The following is a 21,559-nucleotide window of genomic DNA, read 5'->3' on the forward strand; positions in this document are numbered from 1 at the left end:
ATATTTTTAAACTCGTAAAAAAATATTGACTTTTCAATTTTGTCATTCATTTGTCTAAAAATTATGCGAGACAATATTGAGGGGGAAAAATCTATCTACTATATTTTTGTCTTATGTTTAAAATCAAGTAGGATGGTAAAATTTTACCTTATAATTTAGACCAGATGGAGTAATAAAATAATTAAGGGTTTTAAAAAATTTAAGTATCATTTTTAGAATCATTCAACTTAAATTTTTTAAATTGAAATCCTTACATGACTCCCAAAAATGTGACCAACAAAAATCATGCTATTTGGGCATTTATAGTCTAAAACTAGTTTTTGGCACGAGATATATTGAATTATATTATAAATTAAGATACTATAAGATAAACAAAAGTACATCAATGCAAGAAAAGCATTGCAGAATTCATCACAAACTTGAAATATTCCCCATAACATGTTAGCACTTAGATTACATTTGAAGTTCAATATTTACAAAGGATTGTGCCACTTGATCAAGAACGGAGGCCTCTTGAACAAAGAAAAATACATACAAAATTAAATTAAATATTCCTAATGGATCAATGCACGGTCGTTTGAATACAAAAGATTAAAATATTAAACACAGAAGCCATAACAATGAGAAATACACTTTATTTGACTTCTCTTATTGTTGATTCTCTACCATCAACTCTGCGATTTTCCCCCATCGATCACCTTCACCCCAAACTGATTAACAGAAGATAGAAAAATATCAAGTCAAGCGTATAACAAGAAAAAAAAAAAAATTCATACGCATGCAGATTTTTTTACTTCTAAAAGCATGTTTGGTTTCATGTAAAAAAACCACTAGAACCAAACATCCCTAAATAGTAGCTCATCTACGGATTTGGATGATCTCCTCATCCCCTCTTCTCCTTTTCTTCTCATCACATTCCCACCTTTAGATCAAAAATTAAATGGCTAAGATTTTATATTCTATAAAATTATTTTAATATAACAAAAATAAATAAATTTAAATTGTCAAAAACCGCGGACTAATTGTAGACTATTGTTAAACCATTCAATTTCTAATCATATCTGTCATATATGAGAATGAGATGAAGAGAAGAAAAGGAGAAAAAGGATGAGAAGGTCCATATCTGTCATTTACCATACACGTTTCGTGCTGGAGTCTCACGTTAAGTTCCTTTCAGCTTTAATATCTAAAAATAACACTAGGCATTTTTTCTATTACAATTTCAATTGTGATACTATCGATGAATTTTTTTTTTTTTTGGGGGTAAAGATGGAAATTTAAAATACCTTGGTAGTTACTATCCTACAACATAATTTCTACCACAATAATGTGAAATGTCTAAGAAGTAATTGTCAGAGAACCATCTAGCAGATGTAAATTTACCTTTTGAGACTTGCTCAATCCATGGCCCATTCATTACATTTAATATACTGCACACTTCGCTGTATTCCAGATCTGGTAGCAACTTTGGAGTGAGCAAGAAACATCTGCATCGCATTTATGGTACTCCATTAATTATACCAACACTGAAAGTAATCAGGTGAAGAAAACACAATCAAACTTTTTGTCACAAATATATTTATAAAAGAATAGTGTAACAAGACACGAGAGCTTCTATCCCCTTTTTGAAAGAGTCAAAGATGTGTGAATATATAAAAAAAAAAAGTTCACACATAATGTCTTCTATTGAAAAACGACCGTAGTTGCATTACTTGGACACGTCACAAATGCATCAGAAAAGGAAATTATGTGTAAGCACACAATATTCTTCATATGCAAAAAATTATTAATAACCCTTTTTAAGACATGTACTCTAGAACTTCAGTAACACAAGAAGAATGATGAATGATCTTAGCTTCTCACAGCCTTACAAAATGATTGAGGGAAGGAACTGAAAAGTGTTAAAACTTACTGCGGTGTATTTGGCTGGCTGGCGGCTCTCACCAGCTGTTGGAACATTTTTCTTTCGTTTATTGGGTCCATGCCTGATAAAAATAATTGTTAACAGAGGTCTCTTACATGCAGTAAAAAGTCAATCTACAAAGAAATTACTTCAAACAGTAAATACCCTGATTAATCTCATCAACCACTCTGAATGGGCAGTTGGTAAGATCTTGAAGAGAAACAAGATAAAGAATAGTAGAAACTGATCGCTCCTGAGAAAAGAAAACGTCTCATGGTACATTAAGAGAGCACATGTTTATAAAAGCGTCGATGTAATTAAAGTAAATCGTTGTTATACCCCTCCAGACTGATGATGGGCACTCAGAACTTGAAGCTGTCCTGTTGGTCTGATGATACCATCAAAATAAAAATAGGGTGTAAGAGACAGCAGCACAGGAATAGGGAAATAGGTAACTTTGGCAGCATAAACAAAGAGACAAAGCAATGGACAGGAGCAAAATCCTGTAGCAAATGGATACTCCCCCCCCCTCCGGGGGAAAAAAAAGGATGCGAATGACCAAAAGGTTACATTTGGATTTTATTGTAAAAATCTCAGAAGATAAAGGCAAAAATCAATTACTATAGAATTAATTTCTATATGCAAAGCTTACATCTTAGAAGGAAAAAAGGAAGCGTTCCTGCAGAACTAATGCAAACTATGGGACGAACTAATATCTTCCAATTTTTGTTCCAGCACATAATAAAGGCAAGTTTCAATTATCACACTCAAGCCTGATGGCTTTTATCCCCAAATCCCCATGGATGGTCGAACAGACAACCATCAATCCCAAGTTGAGAGGCTTGTGCAATATTGTGAGTTTGAGTTCAAGAAAAAAAGGAAAAAAAATTATTTGGGCCCGGCAACATATGGCCTACTGGAGTAAACAGGGATTAGTCTTTGACTAGACCTTACTGGTTGTTCATTCACCATAGTTCACCCAAAACCAAAAAAAAAAAAAAAAAAAACAAAAAAACAAAACCCAAAAAAAAAAAAGGACCTAATGACTGGATATGCACTACAAAAGTAAATAAGAAGGGCTCAGCACAGCAGTCACCTGAACTTCACTTTTATGAGTATCCCAAACTGATCAAAGTCCACATCACGCTCATCTGGGAAGAGGATAACCATTGAAGGAAAACTGAACTAAGAAAACTAGTAAGATCTGTTCAGATCAGCTATGTACATACCTAGCGAAACTTCTCCTGCAACAGCCATCTCTTGGAAATTACGGCTGAAAGTTTCATTTATCTGTGCCACGAGGTTCCTCAATGTTGGAAGCCATGTACCCTGCAAATAACAAAACTGTTGGAGCTTCTATCATGGCAATTATATCTAGTCAACACAAACAGGCAAACAGGCATATGAAACCAGATGAGTGAATCTCCAAGTCTATCATTACTTGGGCTTCCACATGGGGTGATTTGCCATCCTTTTATTTTTCCATGTTTGTATAAAGCATAATCGGTATTAAAACAAATCATCATAATGTCAAATAAAGATGCCAATGGAACCAGCAGCATTATTATGGTTTTAACTTTCAGTCTTCACTTTTTATAATGTTAAATCATTGTTAAATCTCCAAATAAATAAAGAAATACAGTCCAGAAGTAAGGTCCATTTGCCATAAGATACAATAAATGTTAATACATGAAAGGAAGAAGTTTAGTTGGCAGCGAATAAGATACCCACCAAAACTAATAAAAATGACCCAAATGGGCTAAAAAGATATAACAAAGTAAGTCAATTTATTGCATATGCTACCTTAAAAAGACAGTGGATGACCACCAATCAAAGGAATAAACAGGAAACCATAGTCTACTGATATACATTCATGAAATCATTGCTAAGGGAAGGAAACTAAGGTAAAAATCTCCAAATGCAAACTCATAAAATCCAAGCTACTCACCTTTAGAGTATCTACTTCAGCCAGACACCTACTTACTTCCTTCTTATCTTCTTCAAGTTTTGTGGCTAAAGCTCCTATCTGCACAGTGATTACAAATACAGACAATCATTTAAAATTGGGGGAGAAGCGGAAGAAGATGGACACAAAAAATGATAGTAATGACACCTGACGTTCACGGTTCTCATATTGTTCCAACACATTATGATTGACAAAAAGTATAGAATTGGCTTGAGAAGTGGTGTCTTGGATAGCAGCTTCCAAATCCTCAATAGTGGTGGGCATCTAAATAAATTATATCAGAGAAATATTAGCGTGCTTGTTGCCCTGAAATTCAGCATTATAAAAGAAACAAATTTCATGATTGAAACCAATGTGACAGGGAAAAATCAAATTTACGATTTGTTGTTCTTCTCATGGAAGATCATAGGCAACGCAATGATACAAGTATCTACTAAATACATTCAGTAGCCACCTTTGAAACAGACAGCTGGAATAGCTAAATACAATCAGAATCGGACACTCCTTAAATAAACCATGAGAAGAACATGAAAGGGAAGCCATAAACACAATCTTGGCTGTAACATATGAACCAGCAAATACATGGCCATTAAGACGCAGGAATTCTGATCTGAACATATACACCAAAGAACCAAATTTTCATCATCATTTCACTTTCCCCATACATAAAAAAGCATTATCTAATTTATTTTTACAATGGTAAAATATCTGCTTCTTACTTTTTCCCAAAAAACAGAGACAATAGCAGTAGAAATGACCTTGGTCCCATTAGAATGTCTTTTTCTCTCAAAATAAAAGTTTTTTTTTTTTTAGATAAGCACCCAACGTTAGCTTCTAAAACAAAAACCTTATATTTTGTACCTTTTCTAAAACTTAAAACTTCTAATTTTTCTCCAAATATGCCATGCATTCATGCCAAAGGAAATTTAGACCATGCAAAGAAATATATAAATATTTCCAAATAGCTTGTTCATTCCAAGCCAAAGCCAAGGAAATTATCTCTGCTTATATTACCTGTCTTTATTCTGCCATGTTTGCAATAGGTTACATTACGATTAAACAAAGTGATTGCCAAACCAAGACCTTCTAGATTGGATTTTGTTTAAATCCTTAAATCTCTCAACCTAATTTTAGATATATTTTCTAGACCATCCAATCAAATCTTTGTATACATGCATAAATATCATTTGTTACAGACAGGAGGGGGGCACCAGCTTGTCATAAATGCATAAATATCATTTTCCAGGATCCCTATCGAAATAATTTTACACTTTCCTGCAGTCCACTTAAAAAAGAAATAAAAATTTGAACACATCAACAATGAACACTCCCTTTCAAGTTGGAATATTCCATGCACAGTCCAGCTGTAATTGCTAACTTTAGATATTAACTGCTGTAAACTTCTGATTTTAGAAATGAGCTATCTTAATTCCTAAATTTTAGATATTAGTTTTTATTTATTTTTAAGTAGGTAGTTCCCTAGTATAACTTCTCTTTGATTAATACAATACAATTGACCTTCTCACATGGTATCATGGTCTTAGTTTATTATAGCACACATCATCTGCAGACTCCATAGCTGCTGCAACTTCTTTTTCTCTCACCAAGCAATAGTCCGGGAATCTGTTTTTTCTTCTACCAGATAGATTTCATCAAATCTTTTTCCTTGACCTTTCTTCTTCTAATTTGAAACCCAAGCCTTGTATGGATTCCAGTTCCATCCAAACCATGTCAACATCCACCAAAATCAGCGACACCTAAGAGACACCCTCGACCAACAATCCAGTCCATCATGATCAGACAAGACATGCAAAAGTTGATAGACACTTTATCAAAGAAAAAACTGAGGATGGTACGCTATGCATGACCTATGTATCCAAAGGAGATCAAGTCACAGATGTAATAACAAAAGCTCCGGCTAGCAAGACATTCAAAAGACATTGACAAGCTGCACATCTTCAATCATGATGATGCAGCAAGAGGGGAAGTGTTTAAAGTTTTACTGTTTTCTAGTTTTCTAAGCGATTTTCCTGTTATTTCTTTCTACTCAAGAGATAAGGAAGGTTGTATCCTATTATCCCTCTAGTTTTTTAAAACTACATATATCCCTCACTTCAAAGGGAGATGGTTTATAGTTGTGGGGGATCATTGACAGAGTTTTTTGTCAAGTTTCACTAAAAAGGTTAAGATATTTGTTTGCCTTCCACGTGACAAAATAAGATATAGGAAAATTCTATTATTCTACATTTCTTCAGGTGATTTTGCCTATCTCAAGTTGAAACCTCGTGAATTCAAATCTCTGATCGACAAAGTGAATGATAATCTCATCCGTGGTATTATATGGCCCTTAAACTATAATGGAAAGGGTGGAAAATGAGGCTTACAAACTGACTTTAACTCCCACGTTCCCTAAAAACTCACCACTCCACGTTTCTAAACTTTGAAATGTGTCAATGACAATAAACCTGATCACCAATTGCCTGGATTTCTCACTGAGGATACAATTTGATGGTTTTTCTGCCACATGTCAAGGCTGTTAGGCATGGTCATTACGGAGAATCAGATAATTTAATTCAGAGGCAGAATTTACCAATTTTTCAGAGTACTTTAGGTGCCCATTCAACTCATCAATAAGTAGTTTATAACCTTCCAACTTGAGGACAAGCTGCAATTGTTTTGGTATGGGAAGCCACAAATTAAACGCAGTGAATAGGCTGAGCAGCAAGACAACCTAATTGCCGCATAAGAATGTTCAATGCTTCAGTAAGAGAGGACCCGTGTAACTTTCCCTAAGTTACAAGCATAATTAAACGTTTAAACTGTTCATGGGCCTTTACTTAACATAGGGCTGCTATGTTAACATGCGTATTTAGCATTAGCATAACACCAACTAAACCATGCTGCAGATGAATCCCTAAACAAACCTCAAGAAATTCCTCCTCAAGATCTGGAGTGATGGGAGCAACTGATTCAGCACGCCTCAAACATTCGGAAAGTTGCTGTCGACAATTTTCAGTCTCCTTCTTACCTGAAAAAGTAACAAAAAGGTGATTGCAAGTCATGTGGTTTAAAAAATGATGTTAAAACAATTAATTTGAAACTTGGGAAAATCTAGAAGTTGAGGAAAAATCAGATATTCACAGGTTTCAAATTGTAATGATGCTTGCAAACCAAGCTTCTCATGCTGCTTCAAACAGGCCTCCAACTCTCTAATCTAAGACAAATGAAAAGGCAAAGATGTTAGATAGAGAAACTTTCTAATACTAACATTAGGGCAGCAAATATCCATAATTTGATATACCAAAATGTGATGGCTTCCTGTACTTATTACTTAAGTTAACCAAAACTTGTAATTTGATAATATAAATTTCAAAAATTGGGGAATTATTTTCATCTTTTCTCCTATTTACGGGGAACATTATCTTATATTGATAACCAATGCCAAATATCCAAGCCTACCATGGCGCACCTAGTATTTCAGATTTGATTTACAAGAATCTCTAGCTTTTTTAGAGTTTATTAGGTTTTCATGTATATAAGGCATTGGGTTTAGACAAACATCCTCCCAAGAAAACAAAATTGCACAAGAAAAAAAAGAGAGAGCTAATAAGCAACAATGTTGTTATGCATATGCAGCAGATACTTCAGCTAGAAAACCATGTGTCGAAGACCACAAAGATGCCGCAAACAAAATTTGTCTGTGGGTTATCTGGTCCAGAGATAATACACCAACCTAAAAATTCCACTATTCCACGTCTTCATCAAGTCCTATAAGCACATACATTCCAAAAAAAGTTGTTTTCATGTCCATATCTGACACACATGCATAAAGTCAAATCAGACATGATGTAATTCTTTAAATTACATCGTAACACTATGGATTTTGCATATCATATGTTAAAGCCCATGCTTCCTAGGTATTGTTTCAAGTTAAACCCAATGAACTTGCATGAGCATTAAAGTTTACTTTACACAATTCTTTTTTTTTTTTTTTTGAGGGGCTAGTTAGGTAAGTGTTGGAATAATCTTTCTGATGGCTATTTTAAAACAAGTTTAGACCAGTAGCAGTTAGTTCAAGTGGTTTGATGTCTATTCCCCTTAAGCAAGGTCCAGAGTTTGAGTCTTGTTATAAAGAAAATCGCCGTTGTGTGTTTCAACCCAACTTGATCTAGATTAGCTGGAATCCAATATGTTTCTGTGAAATTGGTTTGTATACTCCAAAAAAATAAATTTATTCAATAACAAGTTGGCTGAGCTTCTACTAGCTGTACTACCTTTGGGCTTGACCTAACTTAAAACTATAAATAGACAGAGCCTTGCCCAGAATGTCAGTGATCCCATTCAGGTTCCTCTTTCTTTCTTAATCTTTTAAAATGCTATTAGAGCTAGGTTTGAGGGACAAGAAGGGCATCAATAGCTCTACATGTTGGAGGTTAGTGTTCTAGCCAATTTTCCAAGGAAGCTCCAGCCCCTCATTTTTCTGACCTAGCTCCAATATCTTTTTTTCAATCCTTCTCCGATTGACAAATGATTTTTCTGGTCAGTTCCTTTTGTTGTGGATCTTAATATTTTAGCTCTACTCTAATTTTCTTATTTCTTTCATGACCTTAGGCATTTGCTACTTTTCTTAGTTTCCTTTTTTATTTTTAGCACTAGAATTGTCTTTCGTTTGCTGCTTTGTTCTGCAATCTAAGTATTAGAGACCATCTAAGATAGTTGAGGGGACTACTCATGAGAATTAGGCCAAAGACTTCTACAGTTGTGTTTGGTTTGAGGGTAAAGAGCCTGTGAAAAGGAAAAGGAAGAGGGCAAGCCAGATTTGACAGGTTTGGCAGGCAAAAAGTATCTTTCCTGGGAACTCATGCTTCCCTCATAATTTCCTAACCAAATGGTTCATCAGAACCAATATTTCTTGACCATTTTGCCCAGGCCAACAAAAGTTCCTAACCATTTTAATCTTCTTTGGTACCTCTCACCTATCTAGTCTTCATGCAACAGCATCATCTCCAACACAAGCCATTGTCTTCATCCTCTCATGACATTGGCGACAGCAATGTTTTGATCATGTTCTTCATATGTCTAGTTCTTCATCTCTGATGTTCTCCATATCACACATGATTTTTTGTAGATGGGTTGCAAATTCAATTCAATGTTGAACTTAACATTCACATATCTGTTTAACTTGAAGTCAGACTCGATGGATTTTAAAGTCCATAGTGACAGATTCTACAGTCACAGATCTGTTCAACAGAGAAGATAGGTTGCAAATCAATCGTCATCACCAGCAAGTATCCCCTCACCAATAGCAGCATTTGGCAACAGCGACAGCATATGGGTTCAGCATTGATGGCAACTAGGTTCAGCAGAAACAAGTTCAACAGCATCGTTGATTATGCAATGGTGTTTCCTTTTTCAATAAAAGGGAATTTATGTCATTTAATTGATTTTTCCCTTTTCTATCTTCAGACATTTTTAAATTTTCACCCACACCAAACACGCATTCTTCAAACATTTTAAATTTTTCATTCACACCAAGCATGCATTCAAATTAGAACATTTGGTCCCACAGAAGATTGGCTCCAATTTCCCTTCTCTTTCCCATTTCCATACCAAATAGGGCATAAGAGTTGTGCCAACTTCCAACACATTAGATTATGTGACTGAGGAGATTAGTTGGAAGAATATCAAACAGACGAGAAGAGGGTTGAAAATTCTGAGTTGTGGACAGCCATAGAGAGATAATTAGTTGATAAGTTCTTTAATTGATGATTCATGAAGCACGATCTAATGAGTGGTGGTTGTTATAGGTGTTATAATGTGCATTTTTATGTCTTAAGTTTTTATAATATAATTTTACTTTTACAAGTTGAAGTTTGCAAGCATTCAAATAGTGTAGAAGAGTGACAGCTAGCCTAAAGATCTTCTTCCTTGCTTCTAGCTGCATGTCTTCAAAAATTACCTCAAACTACCCAGGCCTTTTGCCTGAAATCTGTAGGAAGAATTGCTTTAAAAGCACAAATAAGCAGCCTAAGTAATTAATTACCTTTGCATCAAATTCAAGAGTAGCCATATGTTTTTCAGCAAAACTCTGTCTATAACCAATTGCCTCGAGAAGTAGGTTCTGTCAAAATCAAATGGAAGAATAAAGAAAGAAAATATTTTAGAGATATTTTAAAAAAGTAATTCAGAACAAGAATACTATCGATTCTAATTGCAATAACTCAGCATAAATCAGCACAAATGATATCGAGAAAGGAACAGAAGACCTTATCCTAAATCACCTTAATTTTGATTGCATTGCGGAATCGCTGAATATTACAATTTCTTGCTTCATCAGTCAGCTTAGCAATAGCCATGTCCACATCACCCTCCTCCTCCATTGTGTGTAATTTCCTCTTCCTTAAATCTAGGATCATAACAGAAGACTCCATCTATTAGATACGTAAAAAAATTTAGCAACAACAACAACAACAACAAGCCTTTATCCCACTAGGTGGGTCGGCTACATGGATTGCAAGACACCATTGTGCTCTATCATTTATTAAGCTTTTAGAAATATTATTAATTAAGAGATCACGTTCAACAACTTCCAAGAGTGTTCTCTTAGGCCTTCCTCTACCTCTCTTAATCGGACTCAAAGTTATATGTTCCACTCTTCTCACTGGTGCCTCCCTTGGTCTTCTTTGTACATGCCCAAACCATCTCAATCGATTTTCTACCATTTTTTCCTCAATAGGTGCCACCCTCACTTTTTCACGTATGTGCTCATTTCGAATTTTATCTTTACGTGTATGTCCGCACATCCATCGTAACATTCTCATCTCTGCTACTCCAACTTATGCTCTTGCTGTCCCGTTAGAGCCCAGCATTCACTACTATATAACATTGCCGGTCTGATAGCAGACGTAAAAAAATTTAGCAAACCAAACAATCAAGAATTCAATTCTGACAAGAGTATCGAGTAGCATGGGATAATGGGTGATGTGGGGTAGTTATAGAAATATTAGGAGTTATTATTATTTTCAAGTAATTTTAGATATTATCTTTTTAACAATATTTTTTAGATTATTTTTCTATTTTGTTGAGTGGTCCTTAGATTTAGGAGTAGTGGGTATTGTAGATTATGTTAGTTGTTTTATTTATTTATTTATTTTTTCTGGTAGTTATGCCCCATTATCTGAGTTATGGATTAATGGGAGTAATTTTAGGAATTATTAATTATTTTTCTGTCTATAAATACTAAGGCACAACATGTAGAAATCATTTGGAAATATAATCATTATTTTATTATATCAGTGGAGATTATCCATTGGCTTTATTAGCTGTATGAGTTTAAGATTCTTGCTCATCTTCTATTAAAGATTTTTCTTTATCTTTATTAATTTACAATGTTAGATTCTGATTTCATATTTTAATAAAGATTTATCTTCCTTATTTCTCCCTACCTATTTTGGATCCTATCAGATTCTCACTGGCCCCATTTCTTAGTAGTTAAATTAAACTTTACTAGAAAGTGTCTCTGATTTTTCTTTTTTTTGACAATAAGAGCCCAAAAGGCTTTTACATTCAGAGCATGCTAATGATATTAATAAAACCAATCATGGATCTTTAACTATCTGAAACTTTTGAGATGATGTGGTCCTTGATAAGATAGACACGGAAAGAAAATATAACACTCTGCTATATTGCAGCAGACCAGACTTAGTCGCTTACCAATAGTGCGCATGATGTCACGGCGCTTTTCCTTCTCTTTAAGCACAGTAGTGTTTATTTCATCCTGGAAAGATATAGTGCATTACATATTTGAGATCGGAGTGTGTCTTGCACACAGATTTTGCTTAACATCAAACATATTCTGTTGCACAAGCACTTAAAAGAAGGAAACCAGTAAAGAATGAATTTTCTCTTGCCTACCCGCTGTCTGCGAAGATTAGCTGATTCATTGCTTAGGTGTCTCTCCTCATCTTGTAACCTTTTAGAAGTCGCTTCTAAGGTTGCTATAGATTCTTCAAGGTCCATTCTGTGAGCTCTAAGCTTCTCAATTTCTCTAGCATCTATATCTGAAAAGAACAAAAGACAGGATGGTAAGGGCCAAAAAACTGGTAACTTAAACAACTCTGCAAAATCAATATATTTTGGAAAGGCAACTAAAAGAACCTACTGTATGAAAGAAGTCTTGAGCGTTGTACTTGTTCAACAATTCCTGATACATGATTTCCATATCTAGATTTAGACCAACGATAGTGATTATCTGGAGTCCAAAAGTCAAAAATGCCCAAATTTTGGACCCTATCCGCCTTCTGATCAGTGTCTCTGGTTCCAATATACTGAAGAGCAAATGAAAAAAAAAAAAAAAGCAATTGTATAACTTGTAGAGTCTGATTCAATAGACCCATAGGTTTATGCTTGTAAGCGATAACCATAAATAAATACGTACTGAATGATCCAGACCAAACTGTCCAATCAAAACCTCCTTAACAGCTGTAGGAGCATCAAAAACTTCATCAAGTCGGGAGTAGATGCCAAGAGCACGCATCTGTTGAAGTAACCAACTATTAGGGAGAAAAACAAAACAAATTTTTTTTGCGGAGCAAAAAGCTTAAGGCTTCAGAAAACATACATCTTCAGAAATTTGAAAAGGCTCTCTCTGACTTCTATCATCGCCAGTATAATTTAATACTGGAACATCAAAGGAGTTCAGATTTTTTACCAAAAGGTCCCGGTCACCAGAATCTTGAGTAATGAAAGACTGGATCAATCAGAATCAAAACCAACAAAACAGATTAGAAATTGCAACAAACTCCCTCAAGAGGCTTTAAGATTCCCATTAGAAAAACATAAAGAAGTAGGGGTAAAAGATTAATTCTGAAGTTTATCTTGCAAGATTGTCCTTAGAAATTGGTCATTAGCCAAGTCATTTCATTCAAGCGATGCCTAGTAATGCCACTACTGAATTCATTTCAAGGTTGCAAGACAGTTGATTTCAGCAACACTGGGATGATTAAAGCTTAAAACCATAATTAATAGCTGTAGCTAGGATAGAGGGAGGCAGTAAGAGTGACAAGTGGGAAACCTTGTAATTCTGAGAAAATGTTTTCTCTTCAAATTAAATCAGAATTGGACACCTATTTCTATTTCTAGATAAGTGTGACTCTTCAAATCCCCACAGTAATGTTCTCCCTGAGCAATTGACTTGGTCAACTAGCTATTACTGGAAGGATGAGGCATAGCCTCCTGACACCAAGACATGTGTTATCAAAGCCATGACAAGAAATGAAAAGCATTAAAATTTTCTTTATATAACAAACATATTACAGAACAGCATTCCAATAAGAAATTAAGAATACCTTCCAGATGTAATAAGGAACATGACCCTCCAGGAAGGCAGCATGAGTCTGCTTTGAGACATTGACCTGAATTTGCAATCAACAATGTAACAAAGACTTGTAAAAGAGCCAATCATTATTATGACCATATGAATTTGATTACACGCACCTCTAGCAATACAGGACCATAAACTTCCTTATTGAATAAATGGCGATTATCTTGCACCCATTTATAAGCTTCCATTACTTTCTCTGCCCCTGAATCTCGTAACGCATGCAAACACTTGGTATTTTTACTGTACATCTCTCTCAGCCTGCAAATTAACATTAAATGGAATAGCCATACATGTGTTTACCACTGTAGGAAGGCAATTCAACTTTGATCCAAATTCTACCTGTCTATGCACTTGCGTTAATGATGACCTTTTCTGATATAAACATTTGTCTGTTTCTGACTTCTCTAGCCTCTTTTGAGATGCAGAATTTTGCAAGTTCAAAATTTCATCTTTCAGTCTTTCCTAAAGGCAAAAATGGATGGATGGAGGATTATAAACACAAATAACAGGGAATTAGCTTCAGGTATTTATCAGAGACAAAAGTGGGTAGCAGTGCATTATGGTAATCAGACCTAGCTAGTAGTACTTAAATGTAGAAAATAAAAGTAGATATTAAAATTAACCCTAGAGAAAATAAGAGTGAAAAATTAAATGCATCAGTATATAAAAAGAAAACCAAAAAAATGTAACATAAATTAAATAGTCATCCATCTATCATTATTAAGATGTATTATAGCAATTTATTCAAGTGCATTAAAAAATGAAAAAATTATTAAGAAGGAAAAGGAATGAAAATGAGAAGAATGGGACATTCTCCTATGGTAAAGGAGCAAAACCATAATGATGTAACAAAGGGGGAAAATTTAAAAAAAAAAAAAAAACACACACACACACACAAGACTAAACACGCTACAAAGCTGTCAAATCCCCAAAAAAATAAGCTACACTGAATCAAACATCAAAAAAGAGAAAATGGCCCCTTTGAAGTTGAGATCCATGAATTTCTCAAAAGTTTTCTTTTCTGATTATTTTCATCTTTCTTTTCCAAAAATTAACAAACCTCCTCCTTCTTTCACAAAAAGGCAAAACTTTAGGAAATTTATGGATCCTTAACTTCAAAGCATCCATACTCTTGCAAAGAAACCCCAAACAATATCATTGTCCACATACAGAAACAAAGAAATCTCAGACATTACAAGCACTATACTCTAACATAATTTATGATGTCAAAACCATGATGCTTGAAGGGGTACTGACTAATCAAGACATAAAATATCTTAAAGGGGCCAACTATTGAGAATAATACAACTAACAGCTAAAAATGCAACTCACAATCTCTTCCTTTGGAGGTTCATAATGAGGCAGATTCTCCAGTTCATGTTCAGCAGCAGCAAGTTCCTCCTTAGCCTTCAAAAATCTTTGCCGACGAGTTTCTTCCTGCCTCCTCAAATCTTCCATTTCATTGTATTTTCCTTGCAATTCCACACCCTATCATTAGTAAACAGCCATTACAACCAACATCAGAATTGAGCTTCATCTGACAGCAAACTAGACAAACCCATAAGTAGAATAAATGGGGAAAAGACAACCTTTTTAACATCCTTCTCATCAGATAATGAGTCCTCTATGGCAAGAGCCCCTTGGCTCAGTGGCACCCCACACTCCCTTGAAAGAAGGAGGTTGTAGTTTCTATAACCATGTGATGAAGGGGTGAGTGTGTGTGTCACTCTCCCTTATAGGGGTAGGTATGTAAGTGCGTTAGGGTGTTTGTGTATTTGATCCATTTCAAAGAAAAACTAATGGGTTCTCTGACAAATGCAGTAAGAACAAAGACACTAAGTGCTGATCTAACTAAAATCATTTGCACAATTCTTAAATGAAAAAGAAAAACTACCAGATGGTTTTCTTTCTCCAGAAGTTCCATTCGCTTCTTGGCGTTATCATTTACAAGGCTGGCAACTTTTTTACATTTTGTGTCCAATGCTGCCTTGTCCTTTTTCTGTTTCCTGCAGTCAATTAATCAATAGATTATTCAACCATAAAAAGGGGTTCTTGGCCACATACTAACATGCTTAGGGCACAACTATACCAAACATCAAAAAGGCATGGCCTATTAAGGTCATCATCAAACTCAGCTTAATATTCCATCAACAATATCATTAGTATAGGTTAGTTGGGTATCAATTTCACCCAATTTGAAGATCTAATTCCTTTTAGTCCCAGGATTAATCTCACTAGAACAACAAACATAAATTTTGTCATATAATTCCTAAAAATTGCATGCAAATTCCATCTCAAATGCATATACTTTGGGTTAAAAGAAAAATAATTTCATCCTTTTACACATACTATTCAGAATCTAGTGGTATAATTTAGGACCTTGTATTTGCCTACAGAATTGAGCAATTCTTCCTAAAAATCACATGCAAATCCCATCTCAAATGCATATACTTTGGGTTAAAAGAAAAATAATTTCATCCTTTTACACATACTATTCAGAATCTAGTGGTATAATTTAGGACCTTGTATTTGCCTACAGAATTGAGCAATTCTTGTCCATCTATTTTCAGGATTCTAGGAGCAGAAAGGAGGCCTAGGAGAAATGTTAAGGGTTTGCTGTTCTGCTGTACCTTTGGGAGGGCCATAACACCAGCATCATGTGATTCTCAGACAAAAGATGATAACATATATGAAAGTGTGTTTGTATGCCCTACATAGTTGAACATCAGGTGTGTACTTTGAGATCGGGAATGTTCATGTATCAAATTATGCCACTGTTTATTTTTTTTTTTAAGTAGATCAGAATGCTCATATGTCCAAGGATACATGATTGCATTTGAGCTATTGTAGCATATGATTCTCTATGGATTTGCTGTACCCCTGGTTTGTTTAAGGGATCTCACGTTCAGATTTGTAGTAGGCTCGGAGAGATCCAAGTTGGCTAGCATTCATGGCATGGTGAATCAAAAAAAATATGGTTCTAACCATAATGGATGGCATGCCAAGGTGATAGAAATGTTTCATGTGAACCTATAGAAGTTCATCTCAGAGTGAGTTATCTTTTAGACCACGTCTCTATGGAAACAAGTTGATGGCTCTGAAATGGGGTTTTGGGAGGACAAGGATAGGAAATGCCCCTTTCTTGAAAAAATTCCCTCACTTCCAGTGGCTTTTTCTCTGCATAATTCACCCATTTATGCTTTCTTTACCATTAAAGATTACAGTTTCTCTTGGAATTTCCATTTTTCCAGAGACCTGGATGCTAGAGAAGCAATGACCTATGGTCCTTGTTTTTCAAAAATTCTGTTTGCTTCTCCTCTAGTTAAGATAGGAGAGCTCTTGTTTCTTCTGGTGGTTTTCCCTCACAAATCCCACTTTCATTTCCTTACACATTATCCTATCAGGTAGGGGAAAGATTTCTTCCAGAGAGCCAATATAAAACTCTAGAGCTCATTCACAGGTAGAATCAATTAACTAGATCAACATAAATGACATATCCCAAGATATCAAACCCAATAAAACAGTCTTCTAGTGGTTTTAAACCAAAAAGTTATCCCCAACTACTCCAAAATACACTTCATACCTGTATCATACTTATCCCACTACTTATCTCCCTTCTTTTCCCCCTTCAGTTATAAACCTGCGCGTAATCCCTCTGAACAGCAACCTCTCTCTTTTCTATACCATTCTCCTTCATAGTGCGTCAGCTGTAGGTCTTAGGAAAAGTACCAAACCTCTCTTGAGAAAGAACTACATCGCTTTCTAACATGATACAAGGCATGCTTTTCTAGAAAAGAACTTCATTTTTAAACAGCTAGATGTATTCACATTTTTGCAACCAGGAAACTAGGAACTGACATTTTGTTGGGTTAAACATCAATACCCCATCATACACTTACACTAAGATATTGAACACTCATTCAGCAACCAATCTTAACAGAGGATATAAAAGTTAAATATTTAAGCATAACTATGATTGGTAGGCAATCATAGTTATGCTTAAATATTTAACTTTTATATCCTCTGTTAAGATTGGTTGCTGAATGAGTGTTCAATATCTTAGTGTAAGTGTATGATAAAGGCTTGTTGTTGTTGTTGTAATAACTATGATTGGTAGGCAAGGTCACCATACTCAACAGGTTCTTTAAGATCATTCAACATCTTTGCAGCTTCCTCCATCTTCCTCTTAGCATCATTTTCCCGTTCTTTGACTTCCAAGTATTCAGCCTTCTTCATATCATATCTAAGCCACGGCAGTTTCTTTTTCATTGACTCAGCCTGCATAAAGAAAATAAAAGCATCAGATATTAAAACAAATTATAAAAATAATAGAATGCAGGCGGAAAGAGGAGCAAACCAAGAGAATACCTTTTTAAGTAGGTCATCCCTTTGACGGACACGCTCAACATCCTTCTCAAGTTCAGCATTAAGGTCCTTCAGCTGTTTCAAAGTTTCTTCATTTTTCTTCACAGTCTGAAACAACATAGGGGTTAGTTGATAAAATTCCAGATAGGATTCTCTTAAAGACTTATTCAAGAAAGAAGCATCAAAAGATAAATTAAGTTTGATTTTATTATTGTTATTATTTGATTTGAATTTGGAATATTTTAAAATAGATTTCAGGAGACTTTATTTAAATATTTAGTCTTCAGATTTTATTCAGTATTTTATTCAGATATAGATTTTAGAATATCTTATTCAGTGTTTATTTAATTATCTAGATTTCATTTAGTATTTTGTATTGTATTTAGCCTTATAAATTTGACTAGCAACTCATATCTAGAATGTGATCAACAAAATAATCTTTTTGACCTTTTGAAAATTCTCCTGAGCGTGACTATTGGGAGAAAGATAAAATGAGATTTGTGTTCTATACCAACTTAATAGATTTATTTCTTTTTGTTACCCTTGAGCATCTATCATAAGTGCTCTTAAGTTTACATGCAACATTTAGTTTCAGGTTTATGTGACAGCATTTGGAAAAGTGTATAGTTACCAGTTCAATTTGCTTTAATGCACGGCTTTTTTCAACAAGAGTACAGTGAAGGATTGGAAGTTGGGGATCACCAGTAGCCTTTTCAGTCTCTTCCAGAAGTTGCACAGGAGTTAATTTAGCAAATTCACAGACCCTGTCCTGGGGTAAAAACTATAAAGTACAAGGATACAAAACATGGAAAAAAAAAAATCGGTCAAACAAAGAAGCCAATATCAAAATCAATTAGCAGAATATTTGAAACAACAAGCTATGGTACTAAATAAATTATAACCCCCCCCCAAAAAAAAAAAACAGAGAGCATAAAATTGTGAGAATTTGATGCATTCTAGTTCAAGAACATATAAGCTGAAAGATCAAATCATTTCATCATTTTGGTCTAGTTTTGATTATGGTATTGATTGTTTCAGCCCATAACCTCACTGGATCAATGTAGGATTACTAACTTAAGTGTTTGCTAATATAGAATTTTCATTTTCAATCCTAAGTTTAATTTAGGAAATTTCACATGTGACGTCTTGGTTGTGAATGGGTTGAGTAATAGTAGTGATGTAAACCAGCAATGGGAAGAGGGAGAGAGAAGAGAAAGGAGGGAGAAACGAGAGAAATAGGGAGAGGGAGACATAAGGTAATACTCAACTATTCATTCAATCTGCCAAAAAGTGCCACAATGAGAAGCCAAAGGGCTATTTATAGAGCCCTAATGAAAAGATAAAATCATAATCTAAATCTTAATTTATTGAAAAGATAATCCTACTTTTAAAAGATAATTTATATAATCTTGCAGATAAACCTGGACATCTCATCTTTATTTGAAATATTCTAAAGATAAACTAAACTTCTTTGAAATAAAGATAATGATGAAACAAGAACAATATAACTTAAATCCTAGCACTTGGAAATCATAAATCAGCAACTTAAGAGTGACATATAAACAAAAGACTCAGGAGATGGCAAGAAATAATTCTTCACTCCTACACCCACATCTACAGAATAGCCAGACACCTAAACAAGCCAAATATCAAATGCAACATTACTAGGCAACAGTCCCAACTTGAACAGCAAGATCATTCCATTAGCATCAGCAATGCAACATATTTCAACACCAGCATAGAATAGAAGAGGATTGTATTTTAAAATTAAAAATACGTCAATAAAATGCCTTGATTGCTGGTCTTAATACGTACTTGAGTCAAATTATTAACTTGGATGTTAAACCGTTGAATGACTTCCATCACATCCTTTTTGGGCACTACTTTTCCTGAAAGTAACACATTAATAAAGCATATAAATATTTCGCCACACTGTTTATGTTTCTTGCAAGTATTTATCAGCACTGCTTTTACCAGAACACACATTTCTTTCTCCATTTTGCTTTTATGATAAACCAATATTCAGCTTAGAAAATAAGATAAAGAAAGTCTAAAATTTTTCTTACGCAGGATTTGTAAAAATATTAGATAAATAAATAAACAAAAAGTACATATTGACACCACTTAAATAAATTGGTAGTTAGTAGGTACTAATTAAATAACCTCTTTCTCGGTTTCTCAAAACTAATATTTGTAGCTACCACTTTCTCAAATCAGTACCTAGGAACAGCTTCAAACTCAAAATCCACAACCAACCATTTTTGACATTTCAATCAAGTTAACCCCAATCAAGACAATTAGCTACTCATGTCAACAGAATTATAGCATCCAAGGAAATTAGTAACAGACATAAAAAATAAAACCTACCATTGAATAACCACTCAGACTTGTTGTTAGTATTTATTTTCCGAATAACAGTAATATGCTCATCTTTACCATCCCCTCTCAAAGTAATCTTAATGCAACCTGATTCTTCTCCCCGCTTCACGTATGATCCAATACTTGTTGCTCGCCCCAGCAGCTGGAAAGAAGAAAAAGTCCCAATCTTAATGTGCTTTGAGAATAAAATATTGAGATTCAAAGTTATGTCTTGGCCTGTATGAACCAACCTGAGGCTCACCCCCAAGGCCAAGCGCAATGGCACACACAAGAGAGCTCTTCCCAGCACCATTGGGTCCAATAACAAGATTCAGACGAGGACCAGGTTTACATTTTAAGTAGTCAAAGGTCATAAACTTAAGAAGCTCAATCTCGATAATGCTTCCAGGCATATAATCATCTTCTCCCCTGAAAGAAAGAATAAAACCGTCCACTGAACAATCATCTTACAGACCTATAATCATATCCATTTAGCAACAAGGTATTCTATGATTGTGATTATCAAACAAAAAATCTCAATTTAGTTGATCAGATTTCTTAAGTAAATGTGTGCAGTACTAGCATGAAATATAGATCATAGCTCCATTAAAATAATAATAATAATAATAATAATAATATATTATTATTATTATTATTATTATTATTAACGAATAATGATGACGCTAGTGAATTCAAACCTAGCATTCCTTGAGTACCATAAGGAAGGAAAACCATTTAATCGAGAAAACCAGGAATGAACTTTAGAGAAGAAGGACGGGGGTTGCCCCAACCAAACACCCCCCCCAAAAAAGGAAAAAGAAAAAATACAAAAGAAAATGACAGAGAGAGAGAGAGAGAGAGACCCGGGAAGCAACAGCAGCACTGGTAACTAGTGGCAGGTTAACATTCCCAACTAAAAAACAACAGGCAAATTCAAGTTTCCAACTTTCATGGTTCTAGTTCTCTTATTCCTGAACATCTTCGCCAATCAACAAAAAAACTGAAGAACAATATCAGTGGCACAGCCCTAAAGCCTGAAATCAGGTATAATGTTGACAAACCTGGCAATTTTGGGGCGCTTACGACGAGGTTCAGACATTGCAAAAAGGGAACCTGGGGATTCGACACTCTCTTCGACTACGAAGCTTCAATATACCTATGCTTCAGTTTTTGCTTTTCTCAGAAACCTTCATGCGTTCATGAATCAGTGAACCAGAACCATGACTAGGGTTTTCCTGAAGACTGGAAAAAGCGAAGAACATGCGAATGGAGAATTGGCGCCAAATTGGAATGAATTCGGACTCTCTGTCAGTTGGGGATGGCAGGGTCGGATCTTCTCTAAGATACATGTCGGCCTTTTGGTCTGTCGGATCTCCAGCTGATTAGCTGAATATAAATCCCAAATCATTAATCATTAATTAATGAGTTAGGTCTAATTTTATTTCTGTAATTATTTTTAAGAGTATTGGGTATTTTATATTTTTAAGTGAGGTAATTTTTTTTAAAGTATTTTTTTTATATTCAAAAATATATTTTTATTAAAAGACCATTAATTTTGCCGTTATTAATATGGCCGTAGAGCCCA

General features: G+C 34.8%; 1 protein-coding gene across 1 annotated transcript; it reads right to left on the reverse strand.

Moving 5' to 3' along the window:
• Positions 1 to 399: 399 nt before the first annotated feature.
• LOC129314313 (structural maintenance of chromosomes protein 5) lies at positions 400 to 21,324 on the reverse strand. Its single transcript, XM_054957717.1, is given in 31 exon segments — positions 400 to 710; positions 1,384 to 1,487; positions 1,913 to 1,985; positions 2,069 to 2,156; positions 2,243 to 2,291; positions 3,000 to 3,054; positions 3,133 to 3,232; positions 3,852 to 3,929; positions 4,017 to 4,133; positions 6,794 to 6,897; positions 7,011 to 7,083; positions 9,913 to 9,990; positions 10,151 to 10,275; positions 11,583 to 11,646; positions 11,784 to 11,929; positions 12,031 to 12,196; positions 12,307 to 12,405; positions 12,490 to 12,618; positions 13,217 to 13,282; positions 13,365 to 13,509; positions 13,591 to 13,601; positions 13,603 to 13,713; positions 14,584 to 14,739; positions 15,146 to 15,257; positions 17,384 to 17,529; positions 17,620 to 17,724; positions 18,248 to 18,397; positions 19,432 to 19,505; positions 19,984 to 20,137; positions 20,226 to 20,403; positions 21,036 to 21,324. Coding segments are annotated over 31 exon segments (3,156 nt in total). The 5' UTR covers positions 21,074 to 21,324; the 3' UTR covers positions 400 to 648.
• Positions 21,325 to 21,559: the final 235 nt, after the last annotated feature.

This window comes from Prosopis cineraria, unplaced genomic scaffold (genome assembly GCF_029017545.1).
Source record: "Prosopis cineraria cultivar Desert tree isolate PC_DT_omini unplaced genomic scaffold, ASM2901754v1 PC6, whole genome shotgun sequence".
In the NCBI taxonomy this organism is placed as follows: domain Eukaryota; kingdom Viridiplantae; phylum Streptophyta; class Magnoliopsida; order Fabales; family Fabaceae; genus Prosopis; species Prosopis cineraria.